The sequence below is a fragment of the Sinocyclocheilus rhinocerous genome, unplaced genomic scaffold (assembly GCF_001515625.1).
Source record: "Sinocyclocheilus rhinocerous isolate Xijiao unplaced genomic scaffold, SAMN03320098_v1.1 scaffold369, whole genome shotgun sequence".
Lineage (NCBI taxonomy): Eukaryota > Metazoa > Chordata > Actinopteri > Cypriniformes > Cyprinidae > Sinocyclocheilus > Sinocyclocheilus rhinocerous.
This window is the reverse complement of record NW_015666557.1, coordinates 309,647-326,015: the sequence shown is the minus strand read 5'-3', so window position 1 is coordinate 326,015 and position 16,369 is coordinate 309,647. Positions and strand designations below refer to the sequence as shown.

General features: G+C 37.4%; 2 protein-coding genes across 3 annotated transcripts in view; both read left to right on the top strand.

Moving 5' to 3' along the window:
* Positions 1 to 8,735, top strand: part of LOC107732742 (metal regulatory transcription factor 1-like) — a 28,462-nt gene extending 19,727 nt beyond the window's left edge. For both annotated transcript variants that reach the window (XM_016544159.1, XM_016544160.1), the window contains 3 exons: positions 4,216 to 4,742; positions 6,170 to 6,227; positions 7,533 to 8,735. In XM_016544159.1, coding sequence (XP_016399645.1) covers positions 4,216 to 4,742; positions 6,170 to 6,227; positions 7,533 to 7,930 — 983 coding nt within the window. In that variant the 3' untranslated portion in view covers positions 7,931 to 8,735. The remainder of the gene's footprint in view (positions 1 to 4,215; positions 4,743 to 6,169; positions 6,228 to 7,532) is intronic.
* Positions 8,736 to 12,038: 3,303 nt separating this feature from the next.
* On the top strand, positions 12,039 to 14,451 carry LOC107732727 (yrdC domain-containing protein, mitochondrial-like). The gene is made up of 3 exons (XM_016544143.1): positions 12,039 to 12,298; positions 13,422 to 13,617; positions 14,307 to 14,451. Exons 1-3 carry the CDS (start codon positions 12,127 to 12,129, stop codon positions 14,449 to 14,451), a joined length of 513 nt encoding a protein of 170 aa, XP_016399629.1. The 5' UTR covers positions 12,039 to 12,126.
* The last annotated feature ends 1,918 nt before the right edge of the window (positions 14,452 to 16,369 follow it).

Genomic DNA, 16,369 nt, shown 5'->3' with positions numbered 1-16,369 from the left:
AACGACATTGTTAAAACACATTTATCATTCAATGGAACTGTGCGTTGGCCTATGCTTTAGACCAGGGGTCACCAAGATCGGTCCTGGAGGGCCGTGCTTTAGACACTTAAATTTTTGCTCCGTCCATGCAATAAATGCGCAACCTTCGACTGCTCCGGTAATGTCGTTTGTGTGACCAAGAGCCATTGAAAAACTACAGAAAAGTAAAACTACTTCACTTTAGCATTACTGGCCACAAGGAGAGATCACACATCAGCTGGTCAAAAAATGTGTCAGTGAGACGAACGGAGCTCGAGCGCAATCCTGTGACAGTCACAGGCGGTAAATAGTGGAGAGCGTGAATGAGAGATGCGAGGGCATGAACACTGTTCAACGTCTCCATTAATTCGTGCTTGTAGTAATTTTAATGTGTATTTATTTTGAACGCATTGAATCGCTATAGAAAGCATGATTCATTCGATTCTTAGCATTTTAAATCTATTACTGTCCGAAATCGACGATTCACGATTCAAAAATCCATGTTTCAAGATCGATGCATATGCATCGTCAGGGTTTGTAATCGATGCATCGAGAAAACGAGTGAATCATTACACCCCTAGTAACTACTCATTTTTAAGTCCTAAAGGCTTACCTTCCTTTTTCAAAACACACACACACAAGTGTCCTGCTGGCACTTGCCCATTTAATGGCAGAGAATGGTGACTTTCACCTTTTTTTTTGCAAATCTGTCGTAAAATAATAATATGCAACTCGTGGCGTATATTCCAAGCGTTCTGAATATATGCTGTAGGGTTTGGTGAGAAACAAACCGAAATGGCAAGTTATTAAAAATTTTGCGTTGCAGTCCTGTGCATATTCTTTTCCACAAGCGCATATCCTTATGAGATATCAATTTTAATAAAACAAAAGACTACATTACAAAAAGAAGAGTATGTATTTTAATTTATCTGTTCTCCAGTTCTTCTTGCGTGAATGTTATAGGCCTATCATATATTCAATGCATTATTTTTTCTTTTTATATTAGTGTTTAAAATATTTAATTTAAAAGTAATTAATTAAGCAAACAAACTTACTGGGCGACCGGGTAGGCTATGACAACCGTCATATCATACCCTGCCATGCCCAGCTGATGATGCAAAGCATAGAATTTATATCTACACAGAAGAAAGCCCTGTCTAAGCTCTGCCCCGGTACAGATTGTGTCGAGCTATTCATTAGTCTGGTTGTTTGATGGGAAAAAGATGAATTGTAGTTGCAATAAACATGTTAAGAATCCGTACAACTGCAGCGGAGGACTATAATTATTCTGCTGCGCGGAACTGAAGAAAAACTGATGACGGCACGCTTTGGTCTTCGGCTGACCAATCAGCAGAAAGGGGAGTTTAATTCCCGCCCACGTGTAGAAAACGAAAATTCAAGCTGTTTATTCATCTTTCTACCCCTGAACGAAAAATTAAGCAGAATTCTTGTTTTTCTTTTCTTTTCTTTTGGAAGCCGTTTTCTAATTTTTTCTACTTTCAATATTAAATAAAAAAAACGAATGAACGAATGATACACGGATTTACATGGACCATGCAAGTTAGTTATGTTTGTCTGTGCGTCTGCTCGCACACTTGCACTGGTGTAGGCTAATAGACAATTGTGTCATTTAAATTGATTTAATTTGTGGAGCTATTTAGTAGGCCTATATGCGCATTTATGGTTTTACATATAGGAACACTTATTAAATTATTGCAATTAGGTAATAGGTATCAGCCCACACTTTTAAAAATTACCGTGATTAAAGAGTGCTGAGGGAGTTTCAACTCCTCTTGTGCTTTGCTCAGCTCACATCTCCTCCACCAGCTGTGGGAAAAAGCAATGTTGACTGCCCGGCAAAGCCCGAATGCCCGATCAGTGCTGGCCTTCTGTTGTTTATAGCAATGTTCAGGTTGTGACCAAAACAACTTAACCACGGCCATTTTAATTGTCTGATGGCCGCAGCAATATTGGCCCCTTCATCAGTAGTTATGCAGGAGATTTTTCTGTCTTCTTTTTTTCAGTCATGTATACTCTCTCGCAATGCCTCTTCCAGGTTATCGGCTGTATGGCTTTCCGGCATGAAGCTTGTTTGTAAGCATTTCGATTCCAGTGTACATTCTTTGCTGACATAATGTGCGGCCACTGACATGTAGGCCATCATGTTGCAGCTGGACCACATGTCAGTTGTCAGGGCCAAATATTCCACATCATCCAGCACTGCTGAAATATTTGCTCTCATGTCGTTGTACAACTTTGGGACTGCGGTCTTCGAGAAGAATTTCCAACCTGGCAGCTCAAACTGCTTGTCAAAAGTTTGCAGCATGGCCTTAAATATTCTCTTCTCTACCATATTAAAAGAAATAATTTATTTTGCTAGGTAGCGAGTTACAGCATCAGTCCACTGCTTCCACTGTCATGCTTGTACTTTGAACTTTTGGCATAAGCCCCAGATATGGTTGGTTGGTCCCTAGCTGTTTTGGCAAGTTCAGTTGTGCGTGATGGCATTGGCAATGAATTGTATTCCGTGGGATGGTGCACACGCAAATGATCATGTAAATCCGTCATCTGTCCATCTTTTGCACGGATTACAAGAGCATAAATCCTGCACACCACTTCAGACGTGTCTCTTGGCTGTCCTCTTTTATTAGGCCTAAACCCAAAGTTTTGCCAGACAGGCGAAGTGGTACCTTTTTTATCGACCAAGTTTGTCGACGCCATTATTAGATCACTATGCCTACGCATCTGTACTCCATACCAAATTCCTGCAAAAAAAAAAGTGATTGGCAGGTGGTATTTTGTCTTAACTTTATTTACAGGTTTGGTTCTGGGTAAAACAAAGAACAGGCAGGTCGGATCATGGGTGATGGATAATAAATATATTACAATAAAATTAAAATAGCTTAATAATAGTTCAATTTAATGTTTTAATTCTCTGACATCTGCTCCGCATCGCTCCTTAGTGATCAGCTGCTGCAGAGCGTGCCAAAATCGAATTTGCTGATGAGATGAAGATGAAAATATCTAGTGGAAAGTGAGAATGTTACGTTTTTAATGATATAATTGTTTTCAATGTTTTGGCAGATGGCCATCTAGCGAACTGATATGCATAAACCTGTTAGCAAAAATTTTATGTATGTTGAAGCATGCTAAAAACATGCTAGCAATGTGTCAAAAATGGTAGCAACATTGTTAAACATGTTACATGCTAGCAATGTGTTAAAACATGTTAGAAACATGTTGAAATTCTAAAACATATTAGCAACATGGTAAAACATGCTAGCTATGTGTTAAGACATGGTAGCAACATGATAAAACATGTTAGAAACATTCCAGCAATGTGCTAAAATGTGTTAGGAACATGTGAAAACATACAATCTGTTAAAACATGGTGTTAAACATGATAGAAACATGTTAAAACATGGTAACAACACGATGGAACATCTTAGCAACATGTTAAAACACGATAGCAATGTACTTATACATCTTAATAACGTTATATGTTAGAAACGTGGTAACAACATGTTAAAACATGCTAACACTATACTGAGAATGCGCTAACAATTTTTTAAACATGTTAGTAACATGCTAAAACATGTCAGAGATGTGCTTAAATATGCTAACAGTGCGTTAAAAACCTGCAATGTCTTAAAACATGGTAGCAACATATTAAGACATGTTAGCAATGTGCCAAAACATGGTAACAATGTGTTGCAACATGTTAAGAATGTGTTAAAACATTTTAATGTTAAAACATGCTAGCAATATGATAAAACATGTTAACAATGCTAGCAAGATTTTACAAAAAATGTTAGAAACATGTTAACAGCATGTTAAGGCATGGTAACAATGTGTTAACATTAAAACATGGTGAAAAACATTCTGGAAACATGCTAAAACATGTTACATCATTATTCACGTTTGCATACTAGAAAATTGGCTTGGTGTATGAGTAAGCAAATTGGGACAACACCTACAATTACTTGGCAGCAAAATGCTAGAACCATGCCAGGAACAGTGTGCTAAAACTTGCTCGCAATCTTTTTTTAAATGTTCACTTATTGATAATGTTTTGATGACATGATTTCCATCTTTAACATTTCAACCAGCATTTTTCTGACAAAATGTACTACATAGTAGGAGTGAACCATCACATATCCAGTGCCTCAATCTGACGTCAAGCTTCTGTCTCTCCAGATAACCTAGCAGAGTCTTTTGGCCTTGAGTCGTCAGCTCACACAGCTACTGCAGAAGTGTCCATTCAGCCCCCTTCATCCACCTCTTCCCCATCCTGCTCCATCACGACCCCTGCTTTGGAGGCTCAGACTCCGCCTACAGCACTCCCCTCCCAGTCAGCCCCACCTCCTCCCGCTGTCAGCAGCTCATTACTGACCTCCACTTTCCCTTGTGCTCCGCCCACCTCATCACACTCACCCGAAGTGCCCGCTCCATCTGCACCCTCAGTCGCCCAGCATTACATGACATTGACCTCCACGGCTCAGCCGGTGCCTCCACCATCCGCGCCCGGAGTCTCCAACGTGCCAACCGTGACGACTGAGGTGACGGCAGCAGTAACGCACACAGTGCCTTTGGCTCCTCCACCTCCTCCTACGATCACTATCGCCCCCACGCTCGGCCTGCAGCCCAGCATCGTCATGTCCGATCAGAACCTGCAGTGGATCCTCAGCAGTGCCGCCAGCGCGCAGCAAAACCCTGAACAACAGGTCTAGCAGTCTACCATTCAACTAAATCTGTGTTCTTGGTTTTCAGTTTTGTTTTAGCTTCAGCTTCATGTTTCAATCTTTTGTTCCCCTTCAAGGGAACTCGCACTGCGTCCTCATAGTGTCCACTAGAGGACGCAGTGTCTCGTTCCCTTTCAGGGAACCAAGGTAACATGCGTAACCCGAGACGTTTTGTCTTAATTTATAAGCAAGATTTTAGCAATTAAGCTGCCCTTAAAGGGATAGTTCACCCAAAAAATTTAAGTTTTGTCATCCTCACCCTTGTGTCTTTCCAAACCCATAAGACTTTATTTTCTAAACAAAAATGAAGATATTTTCAATGAAGCCTGAGGGAATTCTGTCATTCCATTGAAAGTCCATTACATCAGAACTTCATAAAGTTCATAAAGGTAACATAGAAGAAATCGTGAAAGTAAAAGGTTTCTTTTATGGTGTCTTTATGAACTTTTGGAAGCTTGAAAGTTTTGGTGAATATAGATATTGTAAAAGAAATCATAAATGTCTTAATTTGTTTTTACAAGATTTATGAAAGTCGTATGGGTTTGGAACGACATTACGGTCCGTGCCTGATGACAGAAGTTTAATTTTTCAGTGAACTACGCTATCAACATGCTAAAACATGTTAGAAACATGCTAACGATATGTTAAAACATGCTAGCAATGTCATTGTGTAAACTCATACTAGGAACATGCTAATAATGAGTTAAAACTTGCAATATGTTAACCATCCTGGCAACATGTTAAAAATGTTAGAAACATGTTAACAACATGTTAAAACCTACTAGCAATGTGCTAAAACATGTTAGCAATGAGATAAAACCCATCTGGCATCATCAGATTATTTAAAGTGCAGTGGACTTTTTAAGTGTGAACCCTTATGATGCATATTTTATTTTATTATTGTAGTTTATTCTGGCCAAGAATCAGCCAATCAGAAACCAGAAGATTTGACCAAAGATTTGATGCTATGAACCTCACAATCCAACAGCTAATTCATCCTCAAAAGTGCACATCACAGCAGCCTGACAACTTTTAAACATGAAGTTGACTTGGAAGTGAATTGTTACAACCATTATGGCCTTCATAGTGAGATCGTTCAGTAATAGGTTCTTTTTGCTGTTTTTAGTGCACATCGTATTTGCTATTTAGCATTTATGTGTGTGTGTGTGTGTGTGTGTGTAAGTTTTTAAGTTAAGTAAACCTATTTCACTGCTTGCTTTAGCTTTTACAAATTATGCTAATCTTGCCAGATATACATGTCTGATTATATTGCAAATATTCTATTCATATTTTCAGCATTAGATTGTTTTGCAGTAGATCTTAATAATCATCTAGTTCAGGTTTGAATTAATGGAACAAATGTATTTATTCTTCTCAATTTTTGACATTACTACTGCTTTTATTTTCAGGGCCCAAAAGTAGAGAAGGTCTTTTTTACAACAGCCATACCAGTCGGTGGACATTCAGGTATGATTGAATATATGTTGTATTATTTTATTGATTTTAATGAAAGTTTAAATGACAACAGAATAGGGCTACATGATTAATTTAATTGCGATTCCAGCTTCTGCTTCTCGAGATAGATTAAGCATGATCGTCTGCGACTTATTGGTTATTTATCCTTAAGAAGTTTTTTTTGTTTGTTTGTTTTTTGCTTTTTTGCTCTTTTTGATATTGTCTTGCACTGATAAGAGTTTATGCTTGAGGTTGCCAAATGTCAAAGGTTTAAATACCCCAGTCAGAATTTTTCTACTTAAAGGGGTCATATGACGTTGCTAAAAAAGAACATTATTTTGTGTATTTGGTGTAATGAAATGTGTTTATGCGGTTTAAGGTTAAAAAAACACATTATTTTCCACATACTGTACATTATTGTTTCTCCTCTATGCCCCGCCTTTCTGAAACGCGTCGATTTTTACAAAGCTGCTCATTCTGAAAAGCGAGGTGTGCTCTGATTGGCCAGCTATCCAGTGTGTTGTGATTGGCCGAATACCTCAAGCGTATCATGGAAATGTTACGCCCGTCACCGTACTGTGATGCCGTGTCCCGGCCGGCGTGGCAAGACATAACACTCCAAAGAGAAAGGAAAACTTGAAATCGCATCATATGACCCCTTTAATATTCTCAATCTGGCAACCATACACCACCAAACCATATCTCTCTCAGTAAATAAGAAAATGCTGTCAATTTTCACCATGTTTTTTTTTTTTTAGAAATGTTGATATATCAAATGATATATTAACAAACTCCTCTGTAAAAAGTATATAGATGGGGAAAAATGTCATGTTTGGTGTATATAAGTGCTGCTGAAGTAAGGATTTCTGACTCATTTTGAGAAAATGGCCTTTAAAGATAAGTGATCGAAATCTGCAGACACATATATAAAGTGTAATAAAATATAAGTGTACTTTGGATGTTTTATTTCTGCTAGTCTGAAACGACACTTTGTGAAAAGTTTTTACCTGCAGTGTCTTGCCTTAATAGAAACACTTTAAATAGGTGGAATTTTTGGTGCTATTATTTAAAATTCCACTGTTTAAACTTCTGAGAGAACCTGCTATTTTTACCTATTTTCTCCATTTAGAAAATGTGTTAATTTACATGACAAATATAATAAATCAGGAAACTAGATGAGGGGAAATAAACCATACATACAGTATATGTTGTCATTCTCTTTATTTGTGCAATAATTCTGATCAAATGTAAAAAGAAAATAATCACTATTATATTTTTGAGAGCGTCTCTCACAGGTAGCTGTTATGGTTGTTTCAGGGAACGCAGTGCAGCAGATCGGGCTGAGTCTGCCGGTCATCATCATAAAGCAGGAGGAGTCCTGCCAGTGTCAGTGTGCCTGCAGAGACTCCGCTAAAGACAAGAGTACTGCCACCTCACTGGAGAAGTCAAAGAACACGTCGCCTCCTCCTGCTGCGCCTCCTCCAGCCCTCCCCGAAGAACCTCCATCCTGCTGCCCATCCAAAGAGAACCACGCTCAGCCCCAACAGGACAACCTGGCCGCTCCGGTGACCCCCAACACCCCCAGCGATGGCCTGGCTGGCATGGATGTCTCGGATCTGCTCAGTCCAGACACCACAGCCAAAATAGAGGCCCTGCTGATGGTGGCGGATGAGTTCTCCATGCCTGATGGAGGCGGCAGCAGCAGCGCCCCCTAGAGGCTCAGGCCTCACTCTTCATCTGTACCGTGTACAGATGGGTATCTCACATACACCTGTACCTCTGCTATAGGCACGCATCTCTCCCCAGGCCTGTGTGATCCTGATCCGAGTGTGTGGTTTTTGGTGCACTTTTAAGGGAGAGTAGCAGGCGGAGCAGTTTAGGGCACCAGGAAAAGTAGTTTAGTTGCTTCTCATAATGATTTGAGTGTCGGTAGTGTTTTATCCCCGCTGTTTTGCTAGATTATTTCAAAGATTATTTAAAGATCAGAATCCGATTATAGAGATTCACCATATAAAACCAAACGAGTTTTTGCCCGGCCACATGCTGTACTTGAGTTTAAACTTGAAACCCACTACACGTTAGTTCATTGGTGTATCTGAGACTTCAAAAGCAAGGCCTTCATCACAGTTTATGGGTAATGAAGTCATCTAGGAAAAGTCCTGCACATTGAAACATTGAAGTATTTTATGTGTAATTTATTAGGAAGGCTGCAGTGCTCATAATAATAATAATAATGTGATTTTTGAGATATTTTATTTTATAGTTTGTCATTCTGGATAAACTGCAATGAACATTTACCTGCCTTTTAAATGTAATTTAGAGGTTTGTTTGGCTGCCTATAACTTAGTATTTAATTTTATATATGTTAATTTATTAAAATACTCAATTGTTGGATAAATGTAGCTCTCTTATCCAACTTTTCACAAAATGTTCCTTTTCTGTTTCCCCAAACTAGGCAGATTAACTCTGTCTTTAAGTGAATCTCACAAAACTGTCTTGAAATTTTCTGGGTCATATTTCCCACAATCCAAAAAATATATATAAAATGGGAATTTTTGCATAAAGAATATTAACCCTATTTAATTTTTTTTTTATATATATATATTAGTGATAATTTCATACCCAATTCCCATTATAATAATGTAAAACAATAGAAAGTGTTTATATATATTATTTCAACTGAATTTAATTTAGACTGATTTTAATTTTAAAAAAAATTATATTGTCTAAGTATGTGTTAATATAAAGTCCCGCACATAACATGAGGGATATAATATATATATGAATTAATAATTCATTCCCACAACATGTTTATTTGTGGCCACAATTTAATAATTGTTCACTCAATTTTATTTAAATCGTGACCACTATTTACTAATTTATTCCCTTGTTTTAGTTAAAATGACGTAACAAATTATTACGTGGCCATGGTTTATTAAATTAGTAAATTGTGGCAATGAATTAAGAATTTGTGGGAATGAGTTATTTCATGGCCGCAATAATATGATTTTTATTTTATTTTTTTCCTGCATGTGATGTGTGGGGCTCCATATATTAATCAAATGCAAAAAATGTCTTCATGCAAAAAATGTTTTTTTTTTTCCTTTTGATTTTTGGAAGAAATATGATCACTCTTGAATACTCTGTGATGGAATCAAATGCGTTTGCCTTTGTGATGGGCATGTGGTTGGGTTTCCTTTCTTTTTTCTCATTGTTTGTTACAGATCTGTTTCCCTCCTCTCATCAGTGTCTCCCTGCACTTTTCCTTTCGCGAAACCCGTTTCTAAACCCTCGTGAGTCTCTTGTGACCCGCTCAGGGATACAGAAAAACAAGCAGCGGTATATTCTGAGGTGTGTGTGTGTGTGTACATGTGTCTTTCTGTATTTATGGGTTCCTGACCATATAAGCAGACACAACTCATCAGACCTGTTGTTTTTAACCTGCTTGTAGTGCACTACCCAGCCACGGTTCAACGCCGCTTGTTTGCCCCTCATTTATATACCACTGCTGTATAGAGGTTCTAAAGAGATGACCGTCATGTAAATACATAGTACATTTGAAATGATAAATGTTTAAGCATTTGTATTTGTATTTTTGTATAGAACTATGAGAAATCAGACTTTGGGTGTGAGATGAGATGAGAGACGTGACTCTGCACTGCCTTTACTGTCACCTGTGCGTCTCTTATGCAGTATGTAGTTCTCCGCAGATCCTTGTGTTTCAGACTCAAGTTGGACAAGAATTGCCTTACAACTCATGATAGTTATTTCATTTCAGCATGGAGTAGACATGGAGAGTTTGAATCGGATAGATATTACTGAGCGAGCCTTTTCCTATCCAGTGCCAAATTAAACCGTGAACTGACAGTGAAGCTACATTACGCTGGTCGAATCTGTGTACGTCACTCAATCAGTAGCTTTATTTATCCACTACATATTCTTTTTAAATATCTATTAATGGGACCTGTGCAAACCTAGTACTAAGTGCAATCTGTTTGAACAACGCCGTTTTTCCCTAATAAATGCACTTACTTTGGGGTCCAGCCAATATGATGAGCAACTGTACCGGAATAATAATAATGCACATGCTTTCTGACCTTATTGTTTGTTCACATTTTCGCATAGGACTCTAGTTTTGACAATTTACTAAAGTACATGAAAGATTAATTTTGATCGAAGCCAGTTATTATTCATCACCTAACAAAAATGGGTAACTATGCAATGTCATAGAGCATATCGAAAAACATCAAACCACTCCATCTGTACATGTTCATGAGTAAAATATCATGTGTGAGCATTCAGTGGTGATGTAGAGAAACAGCCGTGTCCTGTTGCGTTGAGTATTTCATGTTTAAAAGCCTTTGTTTTTTTTCCTTACGTCTCGCCTATCAAAATGTTTGTGTTGTGTACAGTTATGTTTGATGTGACTTTGTATCTGGGCATTGCAATGTTATATATATATATATATATATTATTATTTTTTTCCTAATGAAAATTATTGCTGCTTCAATGTAACTTTTTGTTGTTATTCGCCCCCACATGACATGAAAATCTTGCATTTGTTTTATGTTGGAAAAATACTGGTGAAAGAACTATTTGTTTGACCATCAAGTCCTGATTTTTAATCATTCCACTTTTTCCAAGTGCTGCCATAATCATCGTTTTTACGTTTTCATTCACTCATGGGTGTTTTAAAGGCATTAGCTTATGATTTGGTCAACAAACTAGCTAATTGAACGGTTGCTTTTTTTCCCCCATAGGTATTTATTCTGATTTTCTTCTGGTTCAGGCAGCATCAAAGGACACTAGTCAAGAGGAAAAGTAGGTCTGGCATGTTAGTTGAGTCAGAAGCTTGAGGTAAAGAGGAAACAAATGCTTCCATAAGAATTGCTTTTGATACCCAAAGTGTGAGGAAACTGTAAAGATCTGTATTTTTAAAGAATGTATAATGTGAAATTTTTTCTCATATGCTTGTTTTGTATAAAGTATTATGTATTATGGCAAAGTAATAACTTTTTGAATCAAAAAGCAATACAATACCAGTAAGATCCTGTCTGAGTGGTTACATTATTTCACAAAGTTACACGTTTCAGAAAGAAAGCGCTCTATCCCAACACTTTCACATCAAGATTTTATTTTTATATACACTTGTAGGGTCTCAAATACTGAAAGGAAACAACTCAGTCATCCAGTCCTCGAAGTGATGCATTTTCAAGTCCTCTTTCCTACCAAAATAAACATTTGAATGAGTAGCGCTGCAGCACACAGCATTTGAAACACTATAACACAACATTGAACACCTACAGCAACTATTTTCTGAATTTCCAGCAGGTCGTTTAGGATCATAGTGCAGAGCTCGATCTGCTCCTGTCTGTCAGAGATTTCGCCATCAAGAGCCTCCAGATGTCTCACAGAAGGGCACTGTTTGAGAAATGCATTTAATAGTGAATGAAAACAGTGATTTTCAAAAAAAAATATATATATATTGCAATTTACCTGATTTGCAGGAAGATCTTTTAACTGGGTGTTTGTATCTTCGGTGTTTTCTGAAGTATGGACATTTATGAGAAATACCAACCTATGAAATGATTATTTAAATGTATAAAACTATCTTACCTGTAACTGATGCCATTTTTAGTTTTTGGTTGTAATATGGTAAATCCGGCAGGGGTCTGTCTTAATTAGGCCTATATTAAATAGTCATTAGTCCTAATTAATTACATCAGCAAGTTAATTATATTTATCGGCATTAACAAGATGCACCTGGATCATTTACACGGAATTTGTTGCTCCTGCGCGACTAAAATACACATCTAAATGTATAAGCAATTTACATATTTTTTTGTTATAACGGGACTTTTATTTTGAAGTGTTTTATTTTGAAGGGCTGTCAAACGTGGCTTCCTGCTTTATGAAAGCATGCTGTCTGAGCTGTTTATGGTCTTCTTCGGTTTTATTCGCTCGGCCGGTGTTCTGCATTCACTCGTACACCTTAAATAGGCCGTTTAGGAGCGGCAGCATGTGTAAAGAGCTGAAGACGAGAGTCCTGCGGCTATCAGCGCAGAGCTCCGGGGAGCAGCAGGGTAAGAGCCGTGCTTGTTCAGTCGATAAACCAACACTTTGATCAACTCTCTTCTTAAAATACACTCGTCACACCCTCGCTAGTTATGTCATTTGTCTCTAAAATGTCCAACGGCTGATATTTATCTTGAATATTCCTATTTAAATAGGCCGTTTAGGAGCGGCAGCATGTGTAAAGAGCTGAAGACGAGAGTCCTGCGGCTATCAGCGCAGAGCTCCGGGGAGCAGCAGGGTAAGAGCCGTGCTTGTTCAGTCGATAAACCAACACTTTGATCAACTCTCTTCTTAAAATACCGTACACTCGTCACACCCTCGCTAGTTATGTCATTTGTCTCTAAAATGTCCAACGACTGATATTTATCTTGAATATTCCTATTACAGTACTGTATTTCAAGTTGTGTTATAAACGACTGGTGCTACATTAGGAGGTTCATAACCCTGGAGTGACGTTCTGTGGTGGGAATGAGTTTAAATTACTTTTTGTCATAGTTTAACAAAAAGAGACAAAATATTTGTCATAATGTCATAGCTAGGAATGTATGTGTTGTCTAAATACACAATTGCATTTTTTACAATTATGAAAAAATGCAATGGTTTTCATAATGATGGATCTGAAAATTGTGTTTTGCAAAAATATATATTTTTTTTTTATGTTACCCTTATATATTAATAGTCAGTGTTGGGGGTAACGCATTACAAGTAACGCGAGTTACGTAATCGATTACTTTTTCCAAGTAACGTTAACTAGTAAAGTAACGCATTACTTTTTAATTTACAGGAGAATATCTGGGTTACTTTTTCAAAGGCTTATTCGTTTCACTTTTGGTGTGAAAAGGCTTTTATATTTGCCAAAAATATAACTTTTTTATTTTAAAAACAAACAAGCGAGCCCTGTCCAGATTTAAAAAGTAACGCGAAAGAAACGTAACGCATTACTTTCCATAAAAAGTAACTAAGTAACGTAATTAGTTACTTTTTTGTGGAGTAACGCAATATTGTAATGCATTACTTTTAAAAGTAACTTTCCCCAACACTGTTAATAAGAAGAGGAGAATTGAAATCAATATTTTGAAGAATATGCAGCCCTTGGGATGTGCCTGTAGTTTGTGTTTGTTGTGAGCACAGAGTGGACGGAGATCCTGAGCGCCACAGTCAAGGCTCTGAAAGCGGGGCAGGTCGTGGCCGTTCCCACTGACACCATCTACGGTCTGGCCTGTGTGGCTCAACACTCTGCGGCCGTCAGGAGAGTTTATGATATCAAAGGACGGAATGGAGACAATCCTCTAGCCATCTGTGTCGGAGACGTACAGGACATCTACAGGTTTGTTCACAGTGCTCAGATCAGTTTACTGAAATACCTCTTCTTAAACACTACTGTTCAAAAGTTTGGGGTCAATAAGATATCATTTTTTAAAGAAATTAATGCTTTTATTCAATAATGCATTAATTTAAAGTGACAGTAAGATATTTTATTATGTTACAAAAGATGTGTATTCAAATAAATGCTGTTCTTCTGAACTTTCCATTCATCAAAGAATCCTGAAAATGTAAGCGTTACCACAAAAATAACTGTTTTCAACATTGATAATAATCATAAGTGTTTCTTGAGCAGCAAATCAGTATATTAGAATGATTTCTGAAGATCATGTGACACTGAAGACTGGAGTAATGATGCTGAATATTCAGCTGTGCATCACAGAAATAAATTACATTTTACATTATGTTCACATAGAAAATGGTTTAAATTGTGCTAATATTTTTATCAAGCGACTTGCAAAAAAAAAAGATAAAAAGTCCCAGATAATGAGCACTTTTTTTTTTTTTTTTAGTACCATGGTGTTAAATGTCAATAAAAAAAAAATTGCACCATGGTAATTTGACTTCAACAACATTGTTGTAAGTGTAACTTCATATGGACTCATGGAATATATGACTAAGTACCATGGTATAACCCTCTGATGCTGTCACAGTACTGTGTTTGTGTTGTAAGGCGGTTCTGAATGCTTTCAGATTCTGTAAGGTGTCTGTGAAGGAGGAGCTGCTCCGAGATCTGCTGCCTGGACCTGTTACACTAGTTCTGGAAAGATCCTCCACACTGAACGGAGACCTCAATCCTTTTACCAAGGTTGGCTTTAGTTATTCTCCATATACATGACTACATTAGAACTTAAGTACATCTTTATATGTACTTTATATTTGAAATTTGTTTTACTTCTGAATGTACTGATGAATTATGGTAAACTAAAATATACTTTAATGTCATTTCTGTTGAAACTTGTATGTCATGTATTTAAATATTTGTAATTACACATTTTTAATGATGAAGTTGCAATTTAGTACATAATATATTAACTGTATTAACTGTAATATTAAAGAACACACTACAGTTAAATGTATTATCAAGTACTTTGTCTGTGCTTTAGTATGCTATCAACACATCAAAATAAGTGTACTTTTTTTGAAAGCACGACAAAAGGTTATTAAAATAATGATTTAAAATGTACTTTAAGACTTTTAATTTGGCGTTATTACAAAATGCACTTTTTAAAAGTCTACTTAAAGGGTTAGTTCACCCAAAAAGTCACACTGAAATTTATTCAGACACCTTCAACATTTCACACATTATCACTGTTTATTCGCTATAGTTTGTAATCAAATGTGACCAGAACTCCGAGTTAAACTGTGTCAGAACAAATTCATCCTGATAATGTCAGATAACTTTGTTAGAAAGGTATGTACCTCACTTACATAAATGAACTATAGTGTCCTGCACCCACTAGTAAAAAAAATTAAAAAATTATATCTGGTGTCTGAATAATTTTTGGTTTGGCTGTATGTATATTGGTCAAAGAAGAAAAGGGGTTTTCAGGAATCAAAATTTTTTTTTTTTTATGTGTCCTATTTAATTGTATTTTTTTTTTTTTCTGAGCAGAAAATAATTACCGAAAATTATGCCCATTTGTCAGCAAGAATTTTGTAATCATTTAAAATATAATATGATCACATTTTCTTGATGTATTGTAATAAGTACAGGTCAGAATAAGTATGTTTTATTTTTGCATAAATATCTATTACGCTGAATGACAATGGAACATTATTGCACCCATATTTTGACGTTTGCTCCTCCATAAAATGTGCTGCACACATCTGAATATTTGGGTTGAAGTGTTCTGGAACAGTGTTGTAAATACAACTTAACCACTGATTTCTAGTCGTGTCCATTTTTGGAAGGCCAAACAAAGTAGTTTCGCTTTCACAACGAAAAACACAGCGGCCTAGCGTGAGGGGAAGCCCCGGCTTAGCGTGCGCTGAGGCTGGTATAGAGTGAGCTGAGGCGGGCTGGACTCCGCTTTGTCCACGGTGAAAGCCGATCCGGCGATGCACAGCGCGATGTTGATGTATTTCCTCAGTTACCAGCACGGATCAGCTCCAGGCATGACGAAGCAGATATCGTCCCCTTTTGGAAGGCCAGACAAAGTAGTTTCGCTTTCACAACGAAGCACACAGCGTCTTCAGGACATGGCTGCAGCGTCAACAATACTACAGCGAGAATATAAGTTACGCCTTCTTTCTTTGCGTGAACGTTTGGGCGGCGTTATGCAAATCTTCTCACATCGTGACGTAGACATGTGGGGTGTGTTAGAACGAGCCGTTTTAGGTAGGCGTGGCTGACTCTTAACTTTTATAAAGAATATCTCTTTGGATTTGAGACTTTAGTCTTTGCAACTTTACAGATCTTCTTTATGCACCAAGAGCTTGTAACACTCCAAAGAGAAAGGAAAAATTGAAATCGCATCATATGACCCCTTTAAGTTTAATTTGATGCGAACACCAAAATGAGACGTCTTGTCTTTGTCCCAAAACAGAGCTAGTCATGTAGTCAACCATCCTGGCACTTCCCCACTTCAAATAAAATGCCTCTTCTCTTCTCTCTTGCAGTGCTCTCTCTGCTACAGTTCAGGTACTTGAGGGCAAGTATGGACTGCTGGAGGATCCTGTCAATCAGTGAGATTCAAGCACAGCACAAACCCACTGTAGGTCAAAGCCAGCCCAGAGATCAGACACTGTTCTGA